The sequence below is a fragment of the Dermochelys coriacea genome, chromosome 3 (genome assembly GCF_009764565.3).
Source record: "Dermochelys coriacea isolate rDerCor1 chromosome 3, rDerCor1.pri.v4, whole genome shotgun sequence".
NCBI lineage: Eukaryota > Metazoa > Chordata > Testudines > Dermochelyidae > Dermochelys > Dermochelys coriacea.
In genome coordinates this window covers 187,126,648-187,143,497 of record NC_050070.1, presented here as the reverse complement: position 1 = coordinate 187,143,497, position 16,850 = coordinate 187,126,648, and the positions used below count along the sequence as shown (strand labels likewise).

At 39.0% G+C, this 16,850-nt stretch overlaps 1 protein-coding gene across 3 annotated transcripts in view; it reads left to right on the top strand.

The window, feature by feature from the left end:
• Positions 1 to 5,962, top strand: part of EFEMP1 (EGF containing fibulin extracellular matrix protein 1) — a 91,952-nt gene extending 85,990 nt beyond the window's left edge. For all 3 annotated transcript variants that reach the window (XM_043512335.1, XM_038395592.2, XM_043512334.1), the window contains exons 9-11: positions 2,559 to 2,682; positions 2,808 to 3,003; positions 4,723 to 5,962. In XM_043512335.1, coding sequence (XP_043368270.1) covers positions 2,559 to 2,682; positions 2,808 to 3,003; positions 4,723 to 4,881 — 479 coding nt within the window. In that variant the 3' untranslated portion in view covers positions 4,882 to 5,962. The remainder of the gene's footprint in view (positions 1 to 2,558; positions 2,683 to 2,807; positions 3,004 to 4,722) is intronic.
• The last annotated feature ends 10,888 nt before the right edge of the window (positions 5,963 to 16,850 follow it).

Sequence of the window (16,850 nt, the reverse complement as noted above, 5' to 3'; positions counted from 1 at the left end):
CTTAAGTTGACAAAATAACTTTTCAGTTTTGTAAGAGCATTGGTTTTTTTTTAGAAACTCATCTTTAAGAGATTTGGTCTAGAAACTTCAAATATTTCATTCAGTTCTTCTCAAGGATAATGAGTGCTTTTGAGTATTTTGAGGATGGATTGGTGATTATTTTTAGAGGGTTATTTGTTATTATTATTTGGTGTTTTGAAAACTTTGGTATGTCTTGGCAGAAATTATAGATTCAGCTAACCCTTCAGACTTGTGTGATCTCATTTTTGCCACTTTTTAAAAAATGTCTTGAACATTAATACTGACTCATGAGCAGAAAGTGCACTAGTCATTATTTCCTTAACATCCTCACCTCCCCATAGCCCAGCATTCTCCTTACCTGCACTTTTTCTGCTCCAGACACTCTCAGCTCCACTCACAGCTGCTATCCCCTAACTGCAAGCACTCATAGCTCCAATCAGGAGGGTCAGAGAGTGGTGAAATCTTCACAAACCCACTCACTCCCCTCAAATCCTTGCTCTTTGACATAGCAGCTCCTTCAGCACCACTCCTAGAAGATTCTCCCTGCTTCTCCCAACTCCTCTCTGGTGACATAGAGCAGATACTGCTGTGCTTTGCCTTCTGGGACAGGACCTTCACCTTCTGCAAGAGGTGAAAGTATAAGAGGCAGGTGGACACACCCAACCCCATCAGAGAGGTAGAATCTCCATTCCTGTCTCTGATTATTTGAAGCCTTGTGGCATATTTTCTTCCCTACCAGTCATGCAAGACAAAAATGACTTGATGTTTAGAACAGGCTGCAATCTACAGATAAATGGGATTGGCATGGCATACACTGAATGCAAAACATTACAGGAGCCCAGCACAGGGCAGGTAGGCTCCAGCAACATTTAGAGAATAAGTTCTGGGCATTGTAGGTATGGGTACAGTGGGGCAGAAAGGCTGGGAGAGAAGAAATGGCAGGCACAGCAAACTGGCAGAACCACTAGAAGGCATATGGGTAGGGGCAGAAAACTGGAAATTCAAGAAGATAGGTGAGGCTCACTGAGCCAGTTGTGGACCTGGATGGGTAAAGGGAATGTCAAAACCCCAGTTCACCTCCTGCAAGGCACCCTGTCAGTGCTGGAGCACAGGAACCATCTCTTTCCCAGAATCAATCTACTACCTTCCTTACTGTCAATCTACAGAATGTAAGTGCTCTACCAGCTTCAAGAAAAGGAGTACTTGTGGCACCTTAGACACTAACAAATTTATTTGAGCATAAGCTTTCGTGAGTTACAGCTCACTTCAGGTTCAAGAAACCTATGAAAGGAAGGTGGCAGGGGAGAAACCCTGGGTCAGATTTGCACCTATCTGTATTTTAAACACTTTCTAAAAAAACAAAGGGTATTCTCAGACAAAAAACTTTAAGAGTTAAAGATGAAAAATATATCAGTTAAATAAAACCTAATTGACAGTTAGGATGTTCTATGTATATGAAAAATAAAATAAGCCTGGCAATTCATAAATGAGGCCCCACAAACTAAGCCTGATCCTCTTCCTTTATTGGTGCCCACCCTTTACCTATCCACCAGAAATCTTCCTTCTAACAACAAATATCTCAACAAACTCTTAATACATCAGTACATTTGTACTATATAGTATAATTTAATATATTTCTTTAATCTATTGCAGTGATTCTCAAACTTTTTTTTCCACGGACCACTTGAAAATTGCTGAGGGTCTCGACAGACCACTTAATGATTTTTCCAAATATTGCTTGTACTATTAGCTAACTATTGTAAAGGGCTTTGGATAAAAGCACTATATAAAAAAACCTTAACTTTTTTTGTTCCACAAATAAAAGCACACAACTCATATTTTAATATCAGTAGTCTTACCTTTCTAATGCAATGGATGTGCCCTCTCTCCCCTGCTGTGGCAGCCTCTGAGCTGGAGCTGGGAAGGAGGGCCCTCTCTCCCCAGTAGCCACAGTCCTGGAGCAGGGGAAAGTCATCACTTTCTCTGGCCGCCACAGCCCTACATGTCCCAAATTACCCCCACTCCCTCTTCTCATCCCACTGCCCGCTCCCACCTACTTCTTATTCCCCCCCCAAGGCCACCATCTCACCTTACAAGTGCATCTTCTCCAGGGTCCAGGCACCTAATTAGTGGATCCAGACCTGCTTGGCTCCACTAATTAGGTGGGTGGCCCTTCATTCTCTCGTGTGCAGCTGCCCAGAAACACACCTGAGAGGGAACTATCCACAGACCCCCTGAATGGAGCTCGCGGACCACTGGTGGTCCACGGACCACAGTTTAAGAATCTCTGGTCTACTGGATGTGTTTAGTCAATTTAAACCAAGAGTCAACTCGATAAATACATTCAGTTTCTGCATAGAAGAATCCTACTCCAGAAGGCCTTAGAAGAGAGGTGGGGAGCAGGGGTGTTGGGTTTCCTCAGTGCAAAAGCAGGAGGCATTTTGTTTGTTTTTAAACTAAAACACTCCCTATAGCTTTGCATTCCATCTACATTTACTTAGACTGGAAATTGATATGGTTCCTTCCTTCCTATCTAGATATAAATGAATGTGAGACTACTAATGAATGCAGAGAGGATGAAATGTGCTGGAATTATCATGGTGGATTTCGTTGTTACCCAAGAAATCCTTGTCAAGAACCTTATGTCCTGACATCTGAGAAGTAAGAAAAACCACACATAGTTTGTAGGATTATCCTTAATAGGCAGCATTGCTAATTACAACTGAAAGAGCATTTTGCTAATTTGCACATGAATGAAGTTTGATCCATTTTTGTTTGTTTTTCAGTCGCTGTGTTTGCCCAGTTTCCAATGCCATTTGTCGAGAGCTGCCATACTCTATTGTGTACAAATACATGAGCATCCGTTCAGACAGAACTGTGCCCTCTGATATCTTCCAAATTCAGGCAACCACTATTTATCCCAATACTATAAACACTTTCCGGATTAAGTCTGGAAATGAAAATGGAGAGTTTTACCTGCGAGTAAGTATTGTAGGGAAGCAGACCAGTGCAAGGGTGCAAAGAGAATTGGGAGATGTGTTGGTACAGCCAGTGCTACAGTGCTGTGGATGTTTTTCATAGCCATAAAAACAATTCTGCTCTGTAAAAAATGGTATTTTGGCATCCTATATTTATTGTCTCTCTATAATTTCCCTATTAAATTTACAAGTAAAAAAATGTTCTCTTCTATTAGCCCTGCAAACTCAATCTCTGATCTGAGAATCAAGTTGGGTTCTTTTCATTCAGTGCATCATCACTGATAATAAGATTCAGCAAGACAGATTAAGACCTCAGTTATTCCCATGTAAACCCATTGTCTTCAAATTATGTTCCCTTTCATAAGAGGAAGTATTCACTATAATCACCTGGAAAATAAATACAGAGGTAAGTCCTTGATGAAAAAGGAAAGCTATAAGGACTGCTGTGGTCTTGTGAGCTGTAGATGCCCAAATGACTATATGACAACCAAACAGCTAGGAGAAGAATTCTCTGGTACCAGAAAATGAACTATTAGACTTCTGGTTTGGGGAAACTGAGATGTGATTTAGTGACAGTCTATCCTTGGGGCTGAAAGATGCCCTCAGTGTAACAGGTCAAAGCTGATGTTCAATTATGACTCTTATAAGGCAGAGCCATGCTGAGATTGGCAAGGAGGAGGTTCTGCTCTGTGCACAGCATGGTGTCTGTAGGCATTAAGTCCCTGAAAGGGGGAATGAGGGGAGGGCTTCCTTCTTTTGCTTAAATATACCCACCATAGATATCCTAGCATGCAGAGAGGGCAGGGACATGCCCCTTGAGGGGTTGCTATCCCTGCCAGAGGTCCAGATGGCACCCCTCTACATCTTGCATTCCCAAGGTGAGCACCCAGGTTATGGCTGTCCTGCATTTGGAGGGGAGAGTTATGAAAGGATTCTTTATGCCTCACTCTGTTCTCCAGTGTATCTATACTATAGTGGTCACCATTGGCTCTTAGCTTTTAATATATTTTATTTGTATGACATTTCTTTTCTCTATTTTAAAAAGTAAAAACGGCCATAATCTGGGATATAATGCTCTAACCTCAGATCAGAGCTGGATTAAGACATTGGCACTATAAATCCATGCCTATGGCCCCAGCTCCTTCAGTCATAGGATGAAATCAGAATCTCAGCTTTCATTAAAATATACATAACATATTATGATGGAGTGGTAGCAATGCTGCAGTTAAGGTTGCAGCAAAGGTTTCATTTTGATGTGGTTTGAAGACCTTTATTTTTCAGGAGGATTATAAAAGTTTCAGGAAACAAACCACAGAAATTAGAATTCACATGTCATTTGACCATTTTGTGATGGTTCTCTGTAGACTGGGCTGATGCAAATGGAATAATAAGATGTCAAAAACAACTACTTTTTAAAATGTTTGAAAGAGATCTCACCTTTCTTTAGTTCCTTTTGGAAAATTATTTATAAGCTCCTGAGATCCAATTTTTGCCTCACATATTACCTTACATCTGCTATGTACAATCATCAAACAATCAGGTTTAATATTGTCATGGTTATTTTAGAATGTTAAAATAATGCTTGAGTTATGCATCTGATGATGTCAGAGATGAACCATTTTACAGCGAAGCAATGTATATAGGCAGTGTCCGGAGGTAACTAAAGAATGATTTCAGATTTGCCTGAATGAAACAGTTTTATCTTTGCTATTTTTTTTTTCAGCAAACAAGTGCAATAAGTGCAATGCTCGTACTGGTGAAATCACTATCGGGACCAAGAGAACATATTGTAGATCTGGAGATGCTGACAGTCAACAGTTTGAACTATCGTACAAGTTCAGTGCTAAGATTAACAATAATAGTGGGACCTTATGCATTTTAGTTATTAACCCTTCACAGGCACCTAAAGCAGCCAAAGAATATTATCTTAAAGAAAGCACTTACTATTTTATTTATAGATTTTGCTTTTTTAAAAAAGATTTATTTAGTAAATCAATATCTATAATCCACACATTATACCTGTAATTCAAAATTAATACGTGTGTTCCATATTATAATGTGGGTATTGTCACTTTCTGTATAAAGACTAAAGTCTTGCCTTAATTACTGTACTTGGATTAGACATCTACATATTACACTTTTGTACAAGAAATATATACTTACAGTATTTTGTAAAACTTCACTTTTCCTAGCCAAGTAGGTCATATAATTAAAAGGTGTTCTCCTGTGTTGTTTATAATAGATTTCAAGTTCTAGCACAGTTACACTGAATCTCAAAAAGATAATATAGCATTAATGAAATACAAAATAAAAGCTTTCTGATAGGTTAAAATGTATTTCTTCTTTTTAATTGCCTTGTAAGAAAGGATAAAGGTCAATAAAATTTTGTTTCTTTAGACACTTATGCACTATCAAGTTGGTTTTTTAATCTGGTTTGGCGTAAATATTTTGCATTAGATGTTTCTTAAGGACCTGATAAATGTAAAGACTTTTAAAACATACCATACAGTAACATTTGATCTTTCCAAGAAAAATGGGATATGATAGAAAAACTTCAACAGTAAGTGAAACTCTCAAAGGAAAATCATCAAACTGAGAAATATTTCTGTATGAATATCACTGCTTGTTTATGAGAATGGTACTACTAGTTTTTGTGTAGAGGGATATAGCATTTCTAGACAGAATTTAAGTGCTACTCTTCCAGAAATACAAAACTATATACTTAGAATTCAGCACATTTGCTTGATTATTATGTTTTATGCCATATTTTCAAGCAATTGGTCCTAATTCTGTTTTCTATAACTTGGATTTTTGTTTCTCATGTACAGTGTTCATAGTATTTCAAGAATTAATACATCTTCCTTGTAATATGTAAGACCTTCTCTTATTTCTGGTTTAAAATGTAATAGTTTATACTTTGGTGTACAAAGTTTTTTAATAAATAAATCTCTCTCCTATAGTGAGTTATTTAGTCTTTTAAGATATTTTATACTGAATAACTGTAAATTGGCCAGATTCTCAGCTGGTGTGAATCAGCATAGATACATTGACTTTCATAGTGGTATTTCAATTTACATGCGATTGGCCCAGAAAGTCTTGACCCATGTATTATTTCAGTTCATAGAAAACTGAAAGGGGACTATTTATTGTTATAAACAAGAGTAAAAAGCAAGCTTCCTAACTGCGGTGCAATGTTTTGCATAGATTAAAATATTATGCAAAAGTTGCAACCACACTAACACCCAGGGCTAGTTAAATCAAAAAGTCAGAATTACCACAGTATTTCATCTGTAATGATGAACAGTAACAGTATGGTATGTGTGCAGCACAGGCTAAAGAATAAGGGGGACATATTCAGGAGGGGGGCAGAATATCAGCTGGGATAACATATTTGTCTGGTGGCCCCAAAGCTTTGGGATGGGATACCTAATACATACTGAGTTAGATTCTCCCATCCAGCGGAGCTGCACTTGGTGCAAGACCAGAGTTTAAGGTGGCTTAAGCCACCTTTACATTCCACCAATCCTGGGGCTGAAAGAGAGCAAGTCTGTTCGCCATCATAAATTAAACAGTCTCAAGATTGCTCTAATTTATGCCCAGCTGCCCACAGTTCCAATGAGCTATTCTGCCAGCCAGGGACTGCTAGTACATATAGGTTGTACTCTTCACCCATTCACACATATAGGTTGTACTCTTCACCCATTTCCTCACTGACACTCACTGTCAGAAAGCATAGGCTCATTATGGCAAAATTACACCAGTCAGACAGTCCCCTAGGCTGAAGGAGTACTCTAATACATAGGTAAGCACAGAGCCAAGAAGCCACATTGGATCCTAGGATTGAGACCATTATATCTAGCTCATATAAATTCCACAAAGCTGTGTATAGTCTGTTAATTAACATATGGATCCAGAATCCCTTGTGGATGTCACCAATCCACCTGTTGTCTGCATGATGGATTTTCCATTTGGGTCTCTGGATTAACAGAAAGAGGCAAAAGTCCATGTAGGTAGATAGATCCCTAATGATTATGCGTCTAATAGGATTCATGTTTATTGACGGTACTGTATGAAATATACTGCACTCATTTTCACACGCTATTTTCACATATAAACATGAAAATAAATGGTGCAGAAGACTATAACCTACTTTTGACCTAACCATACCCCATTTGGTAGATCTCCAAGTCTCAGCATACTCGTATATTTGGCTTAATACACTGCAAGACAAGATGGAACAACTTTTTGGCACAAAGCATACTCCTAGCCATCACACACACTGACTATGATTCACATGTATTATATGAGTCCTCCATGTGGTTGGCCTTTTGGTATGTAAAACCAGATAAGAATTTTACTGAGGCTAAAATACAGCTCACTAGTGTGGAGTAGGCTGCTTGCAGCATACCTGTATAATTTGAGTAATCAGATATGCACAAGCAATTCTCTCTAGGTCTAGGTTATCTCTTACAAAGCTATAGTAATACTTAAAATGCATTTTAGTAAAAAATCCAATGCAAATTTCTTTTTTTCCTTCGTGAGCACAGTGCTAAAATGCTTCGTGTCTTCTCAGAAATACTGATATTTTCTGTCAAACAGAACTTTAAGTAAACAAGACATAAGGAAATAGAAAGCAAGTTCATTCACTTGTCCTAGACCACCTGAATGTAATGCAATGGGATTATTTTGTTTGGAAGACTTAAAATAAGAGTTTATTGTTGAATCCTGTTTCCATGACTGCAAGCAGTTGCTTATGTTTTGAATGGCTATACATGTTGCTAACTTTATAATTCTCCTATTAAAATATAGAGCAGCTGCTGCCCTGGTCATATGCTAGGCACATGGAGCCCACCAGGGACAAAGCCCACTGTTAACATGTAGAATTATTTTTAACATGCTCACATTTCTAACACAAATCCTCATCTCAGCAAAATGGCAAGTGTCCATACTTTCCAGCTGGGGGAACACCTGCATAATAGAAACTTCAATTGTGCTACATCTGGTATTTAAACCAATTTTATTTCATCTGGCTAGCAGAATAACTTATCAGCACTAGTGAACAGAAACAGGGCAAAAAGTTAACTGCCTTTTATATTTAGGTAAAGACAGATGTCTAGTAAAGCTGTTTATACTGCACGCATTTCTGTATACGTTAGGAAAAGACAGACCTGTTTAATAAAATGGAATTGGCATATAGTTGCAAGAGGAAATTTAAGAGCAGAATACAACAGTTCCGTTGTTTTCATCTTTGCATGGGAGAAAAATGAGAACCTGTTTTATACTGGACATGTATATGTAACAAATAACTTTTAAAAGCAAATTAGCAGTTACAAAAGTGCTCCTTTCCTTAAAACTTCCCATTAATTATCTGAAAATGCATCTCTGTTTGGCAAGAAGAGCCTTTTCCCTATGATTTTAAACATATAATGGTCAAGCAATAGGCTTACTCTGGTTCATACCAATAAGTCCAAAAATGTAAAAATCGTATTTTAATTTATCCCTACTGTCTAGATGCTGTAGGTGAGATGACCCTCCTGTAGGTACCCACAGACTGGTGAGCTCTGTAGATCAAAATAGTGGATTTAGACTTCCAGTTTTGTTTATAAATGTGTTTATCTTGTGTCAACTGCTTCCTCTTCACATCCTTTTGGTAAGCCATTGGGGTAACCTAACATTCTGAGCCTGTACTTGATTGCTGTGAGTATTCATAACTCGTACTGTCTTCAGTGCTCAACACCTCTCATTGCTTCCAGAATCAAGCCCTTTGATAGTAGATTCAGTTCATGGAAGTGTTACTTTAGTATATCACTTTTCATTGTTTAACCCCTCTGGGTTAGCAGGAAAGTACAATGTTCTCCATGAAGTTGTGTGTGTTACTGACTGAAGGCAAAAGCCCTAGATCCTAATCCTAAACCTGCTCTAGAATGTTTCACTAAAGATGAATGTTTATAAACTGATTATTATTACAGTAATAATTATTACTTTTTATAATAATTATATATAATAATATAATAATAATATAATTATAATTTATTATTAAAAGTACTTTAATAATAAATAACAGGTTAGAAATTTAGGGCTCCTCTATACATAGGGTTTATACTGCTTTAAATAAGAACCTGACATAAAGTGGTACAACCTCCTATCATGGATACAGTTATACTAGTATAAAGGTGCTTACCATTGGTATAGTATATTTCTGTGATGATTCATACCTATTAATAACACCAATAATTAAAACCTGTTTAATTAGTACTGTAAGGCTCTCAGATCACTGGACACGGGTTGTAAGAGAAGTGAAGAGTACATGTTCTTAGCTTTATTTTTGTCATTCAGAGTTTATACAGAGTAGCATTTTGGAAAACACCCTCACAACTGGTCTATATAATGTGTGCCTGCTTGCAACCCACAGACTGCCAGTTATTAATTGCAATGATCCAAAGATACTGGGATAAATTTGTAAATCAGCCTCAAGTCAATTTCTGTGCATCCAGTCACAGCAGCAATCAGCTGCATGTGCAAAGGAAATGTACAAAACAGAGATGGGCTGGAAATTTGGCCCATTATTAGGTTTACCCTAATTTATCTGTGAGCTAGTAAGAGATTAATCCTGGCCTCAGATATGCAGACATATATTACCACATATAATCTCTTTTGAGATCAACTGCAATTGAGCAGCTGAGCATACGTGAAAGGAAGGGTCTCAACTCATCATTCTAGAAATTTAACAGATAAATACAGTTGGCATCTACAAAGCTGGCTGTCCTTGCAGAACTGACTGACTTTTGCTGTTTAGTCTTGGGATCTTCTCCCTCGAATGCTAGCACACACCAATAATATAAATCAGAAACCATCCTAGGGACTCTCTCCATTATATTAGCTCCATACACTTCCAGCATACTTGCTTGTGCCCAGGAATCTGTCCCTCACACAGAGGTTAACTTGTTCACCCAAGTTATAGTAAACCTAGAGGCTTGAAGTTGAACTGTTAAATGGGAATGTGCCATCTACTCTGGAATTAGAAAAGGAAAACACAACAGAAGCTAAGAATGGTGGCAGAGTAATGCAGGGAGCAGCAGCCTGTTATAACTAGATGACCTCCTGAGGTCCCTTCCAACCATGGTATTCTATGAAAATGTTCATTTTAGATTGCAGTTTTTTGCCTCTGGCCAATTTCAAGGAACAGCCCACAGAAAGACATGCTAAGAAGAGCTAGTAAGGACCAGACAATTTAAAGAATGGTGCTCCTGGGTAGCACAGGCAGTTTCTGTACCAGTCCCATATCACACATTAATACACCCTGAAACTAGAGATGGCAGGGAATCTAAACTGAGGGGGTCCAAGTATGTCGCTTAGTCTCTCTCCATATTAACTCTGGGAAAATTTAAATTCAGATCTGTAGTTTGAAACACCATGCTGAAAAGCACCCAGACTCTGGGTTTTGGTTTATCTCCTTATCTAAACAAAGTCCAGATCTGGTGGAATAGGGATCCTTATCCTAAATCTAATCCTGCAAGATGCATTTTCAGTGGGCCCTAGAAGCCTTTCAGAATCAGGCCCTTAAGCCATAGCAAACAGACAAGCACAACTAAAAGAACAAAGCCAATACTTAAAAGGTGTTAACTAATACACAGCAACTTGTTGAGGGCTGATTCATTGAAAGGATCACAAAATGACTAAAATGTCTATTGAACCATCACATTTTACATCTATGTACAAGACATTAATGTATTAATCAGGACCTCCTGCTTTTCAGCTGCCCAAACTTGTTAGAGAAAACCAAACAAAACAGTAAGCACTGAAAACCAAAATATTTTAATTAGAGAAATACCACTGGAGTATATCATGGGAATTGTTCAATTTCCTCATTTTCCCATTCTCTTCAATGGGCTAGGGTTCCAAACCAGTTCTGTATCTCCCAGGATGCACCTCGTCCCCTTACCTATATAGGAGATCATATTGTATTATGGGAGACGTAGTCTGACCATTTAACACCTAATTAGTCATAAGGGCAAACTAAAATCCCAGTTTTGAATACATTTTGAAGGGTATAGAAATGTGAACGTGGATACGGATCTAACTTTCATAGCTGGTCCCATTTCTATAATGAGTAAAACCAAAAACCCTGGATTCAAACAACCCTCCTCCTGAACTGTGGGGTGTCTGAAAGCCCCCCAGTCTGTATTTTGCAACTCAGACCCCATCCTACCCTAATCCTTAATGAGGCTATTTTGTTTCATGATCTCTTTAAAAGAACTGGCAAAGGTAGATAGTGGAAAACATGAAGCAACATGCTGAGCAGTCATTGTGAGGCAAGCTATTCTCTGCTAAAACCAAGTCATGAAGATCAAAATAGTAACATGAAACCTTAATGGGATAGTAAGAATTCTGCATTTGCTCTGGTATGCTGAAAGGGGAAGCCCTAAATTATACAGAGAACATCTTTAATCAAGCACTAACATTTCATGGAATTTAGGCTAGGCTATCAAAGTGGGGTTTGTTTGTTTTAAGAACATATTATGTAAATGTCACAACAGGTCCCTTTCCTTCTCTTTTAATAAATGCACAGCAGAGCTCAGTGTCTCTCCAAACTGACCCATGTACTATTTCTCCACTGGTGCAAATAAATGTTGTTATCTGATTGGAATTGTAGTGAAACCTTTTACAAAAGAATACACTGTTTTAGGGGACAGCCCAGATTACCTCCCAATGTATTGGGTACAATTCTGCTTCCCATTTTTATTTGAAGGGTATTCCTAACAAGCAACTGATTTGTGTCAATCCCTTAATGCAGGCTTTGCTGTATTATTAGTCACAGCATACCTATGCTAAATTTTGTTCTTGGTTCTATCACAAACAAGCAGTTTAATTATTCATGATTATCTTATTTCACTCAGTTTAAGGCTTCTTAAAATTTATTTTGGGGAGTGGCAAATACTAAAATGCATAATTGGAAAATTACCAGACAGGAGTAAACGGTGTACAAGGACTATTCACATACAGATGCAAACATAAGTTGGAAAACATATTTTTATAAAAAGAAAAGGAGTACTTGTGGCACCTTAGAGACTAACAAATTTATTAGAGCATAAGCTTTCATGAGCTACAGCTCACTTCATCGGATGCATTTGGTGGAAAAAACGTTTTGGTGGAAAAAGTTTTTTTCCACCAAATGCATCCGATGAAGTGAGCTGTAGCTCATGAAAGCTTATGCTCTAATAAATTTGTTAGTCTCGAAGGTGCCACAAGTACTCCTTTTCTTTTTGCGAATACAGACTAACACGGCTGCTACTCTGAAACATATTTTTATAGGAATCAAAGGACAACAGTGTTTTCGGCTTTGAGATAAATACACTGTATTAGATTCAGTAACGAATAACAAACAGTTCCAACATAGCAAGATAATATGGATTTTTAATTATTGTAAGTTAGGAAGTTTTTCCGCTGCAGGACATTCCATGCTTTATTAAACAAGACACTCCTAGAAGGAACATGGGGATTATGCCATTGGGCAGCAATAGAAAATCTTCTAACTAACAAAAGAAAACAGAGGAAGGAATTGATTTTCCTAGTAGGAACTTCATTAACCACCAAGGCTGATTTGTGATACAAATTCTATTGTCTCCACTTTATGTAAATTCCTACTCCTATTTTCACTAAGATTTTTTATTTTTGCTACAACAGACTTGAGTTTGTGAAATTACTTCTGCAGCTTAATTAACACCATCAAGCACCTGCTCCTATTCTGACTGAGTTTTTCCATTGACTGTTTTGGTGGTACGTGAGAATCTGGTAAAATGTGCTGTTCAGGCACAATACAGACTTTCTTGCAGACTCAAACCTCCCATTGACTTTTGGTGGAAGGAAGCTGAGGGAAGAAAGAATTTAAGAGCAAATATATAGGGAGGACTTGTCCCTGGAAAGTAAATATTCACTTGTCTACCTCTAAAGGAGTTTTTTTAAATTTCAGAACTCACTACACTGTGTAAAATCAGACCAGTTTATGGGAGGGGGGGCTAATGAGCATTAGGAGAAATACTGTTACTTTGGATCCAAGAAGAATTGTGTGAAATGTATATATAAAGTAGAAAAGACTAACTTGGCCTTTTCTCATATTACACAGAAAGTTTCTTTAACAATCCACTTTTGCTAATTCAGTTTTGTTCCTTTACCTCACAAATAAAACTCTCCTAAAAGATATCACTTTGTTCAGAAAAGAAATGAAGACTCAAAACTGTTAGTGTTCATGTTCACATCAAATAAAATTGATATTAATATTCCAAGCAAATACATTCACTTGCAAGGCACCTACATAACTAGAATACAATTTCTAAAATGGCAATTTATAGGCATAGCCTTTTGCTATCATAAAAATAGCTGTTAAGTAACCATTCAACTTGTAATACATTGATGCTTGTTACTAAGCCCAAAAAGTCATTAAAACAAGATTCTTTAAAAATGTAAATCTAGTAATGTTGTCTGTTTTTTTTATTTCATGTGCTCCTTTCGCTGGAGGGGTGTGACATGGTAGAAGATTAACAGCTATAACAAAAAGAAAAGGAGTACTTGTGGCACCTTAGAGACTAACAAATTTATTTGAGCATAAGCTTTCATGAGCTACAGCTCACTTCATCGGATGCATTTGGTGGAAAATACAGAGGGGACATTGATATACACACAGAGAACATGAAACACTGGGTTTTATCATACACACTGTAAGGAGAGTGATCACTTAAGATAAGCCATCACCAGCAGCAGGGGCGGGGAAAGGAGGAAAACCTTTCATGTTGACAAGCAAGGTAGGCTATTTCCAGTAGTTAACAAGAACATCTGAGGAACAGTGCGGGGTGGGATGGGGGGGAGAAATAACATGGGGAATAACTTTCTACAAGCCATTACCCTCTGATCCCACTGAGAGTTACCAAAAGAAACTACAACATTTGCTCAAGAAACTCCCTGAAAAAGCACAAGAACAAATCCGCACAGACACACCCCTAGAACCCCAACATGGGGTATTCTATCTGCTACCCAAGATCCATAAACCTGGAAATCCTGGACGACCCATCATCTCAGGCATTGGCACCCTGACAGCAGGATTGTCTGGCTATGTAGACTCCCTCCTCAGGCCCTATGTTACCAGCATTCCTAGCTATCTTCGAGACACTACTGACTTCCTGACAAAACTACAGTCCATTGGTGATCTTCCTAAAAACACCATCCAAGCCACTATGGATGTAGAAGCCCTCTACACCAACATTCCACACAAAGATGGACTACAAGCCGTCAGGAACAGTATCCCCAATAATGTTATGGCTAACCTGGTGGCTGAACTTTGTGACTTTGTCCTCACCCATAACTATTTCATATTTGGGGACAATGTATACCTTCAAATCAGCGGCACTGCGATGGGTACCCGCATGGCCCCACAGTAGGCCAACATTTTTATGGCTGACTTAGAACAGCGCTTCCTCAGCTCTCGTCTCCTAATGCCCCTACTCTACTTGCGCTACATTGATGACATCTTCATCATCTGGACCATGGAAAAGAAGCCCTTGAGGAATTCCACCATGATTTCAACAATTTCCATCCCACCATCAACCTCAGCCTGGACCAGTCCACACAAGAGATCCACTTCCTGGACACTATGGTGCTAATAAGCGATGGTCACATAAATACCACCCTATATCGGAAACCTACTGACCGCTATTCCTACCTACATGCCTCCAGCTTTCATCCAGATCATACCACACAATACATTGTCTATAGCCAAGCTCTACGATATAACCACATTTGCTCCAACCCCTCAGACAGAGACAAACACCTACAAGATCTCTATCATGCATTTCTACAACTACAATACCCATCTGCTGAAGTGAAGAAACAGATTGACAGAGCCAGAAGAGTACCCAGAAGTCACCTACTACAGGACAGGCCCAACAAAGAAAATAACAGAACGCCACTAGCCATCACCTTTAGCCCCCAACTAAAATCTCTCCAACGCATCATCAAGGATCTACAACCTATCCTGAAGGATGACCCATCACTCTTACAGATCTTGGGAGACAGGCCAGTCCTTGCTTACACACAGCCCCCCAATCTGAAGCAAATACTCACCAGCAACCACACACCACACAACAGAACCACTAACCCAGGAACCTATCCTTGCCACAAAGCCCGTTGCCAACTCTGTCCACATATCTATTCAGGGGACACCATCATAGGGCCTAATCACATCAGCCACACTATCAGAGGCTCGTTCACCTGCGCATCTACCAATGTGATATATGCCATCATGTGCCAGCAATGCCCCTCTGCCATGTACATTGGCCAAACTGGACAGTCTCTACGTAAAAGAATAAATGGACACAAATCAGACGTCAAGAATTATAACATTCAAAAACCAGTTGGAGAACACTTCAATCTCTCCAGTCACTCGATTACAGACCTGAGGGTGGCTATCCTTCAACAAAAAAACTTCAAAACAGACTCCAATGAGAGACTGCTGAATTGGAATTAATTTGCAAACTGGATACAATTAACTTAAGCTTGAATAGAGACTGGGAATGGATGAGTCATTACACAAAGTAATACTATTTCCCCATGTTATTTCTCTCCCCCCACCCCACCCTCCACTGTTCCTCAGATGTTCTTGTTAACTGCTGGAAATAGCCTACCTTGCTTGTCACCATGAAAGGTTTTCCTCCTTTCCCCCCTCTGCTGCTGGTGATGGCTTATCTTAAGTGATCACTCTCCTTACAGTGTGTATGATAAAACCCATTGTTTCATGTTCTCTGTGTGTGTATATCAATGTCCCCTCTGTATTTTCCACCAAATGCATCCGATGAAGTGAGCTGTAGCTCATGAAAGCTTATGCTCAAATAAATTTGTTAGTTTCTAAGGTGCCACAAGTACTCCTTTTCTTTTTGCTAATACAGACTTACACGGCTGCTACTCTGAAAGCTATAACAAAAGATTCTTTGTAAAATTTCCTGTTGCTGGCCTAACTGCCAACATTTTCATCTAGTATGCAATTCCACATAATATTCTTGGCATTTATTAGCAATGCGATATACAAGGGAAACCCAATTTGTACTGTATTTTATATGTTTGGGGATTATTCTAGATGAAATGCACTAGATTATAGACATGTAAAATATTTTAATTATTTGCTTCCGATGCCCTTGTACTTTAGCCCTGATCTACACTAGGCATTGAGGTCGAATTTAGCAGCGTTAAATCGATTTAACCCTGCACCTGTCCACATGACAAAACCCTTTTTTTCGACTGAAAGGGCTCTTAAAATCTATTTCCTTACTCCACTCCCAACAAGGGGATTAGCGCTGAAATCGGTTTTGCTGGGTCGAATTTGGGGTACTGTGGACGCAATTAGATGGTATTGGCCTCTGGGAGCTATCCCAGAGTGCTCCATTGTGACCGCTCTGGACAGCACTCTCAACTCAGATGCACTGACCTGGTAGACAGGAAAAGGCCCGCGAACTTTTGAATTTCAATTTCCTGTTTGGCCAGTGTGGCAAGCTGCAGGTGACCATGCAGAGCTCATCAGCAGAGGTGACCATGATGGAGTCCCAGAATCGCAAAAGAGCTCCAGCATGGACCGAATGGGAGGTACAGGATCTGATCACTGTATGGGGAGAGGAATCCATGCCATCAGAACTACGTTCCAGTTTTCGAAATGCCAAAACATTTGTGAAAATCTCCCAGGGCATGAAGACCATAACAGGGACCCGAAGCAGTGCCGCGTGAAACTTAAGGAGCTGAGGCAAGCCTACCAGAAAACCAGAGAGGCAAACGGCCGCTCCAGGTCAGAGCCCCAAACGTGCCACTTCTATG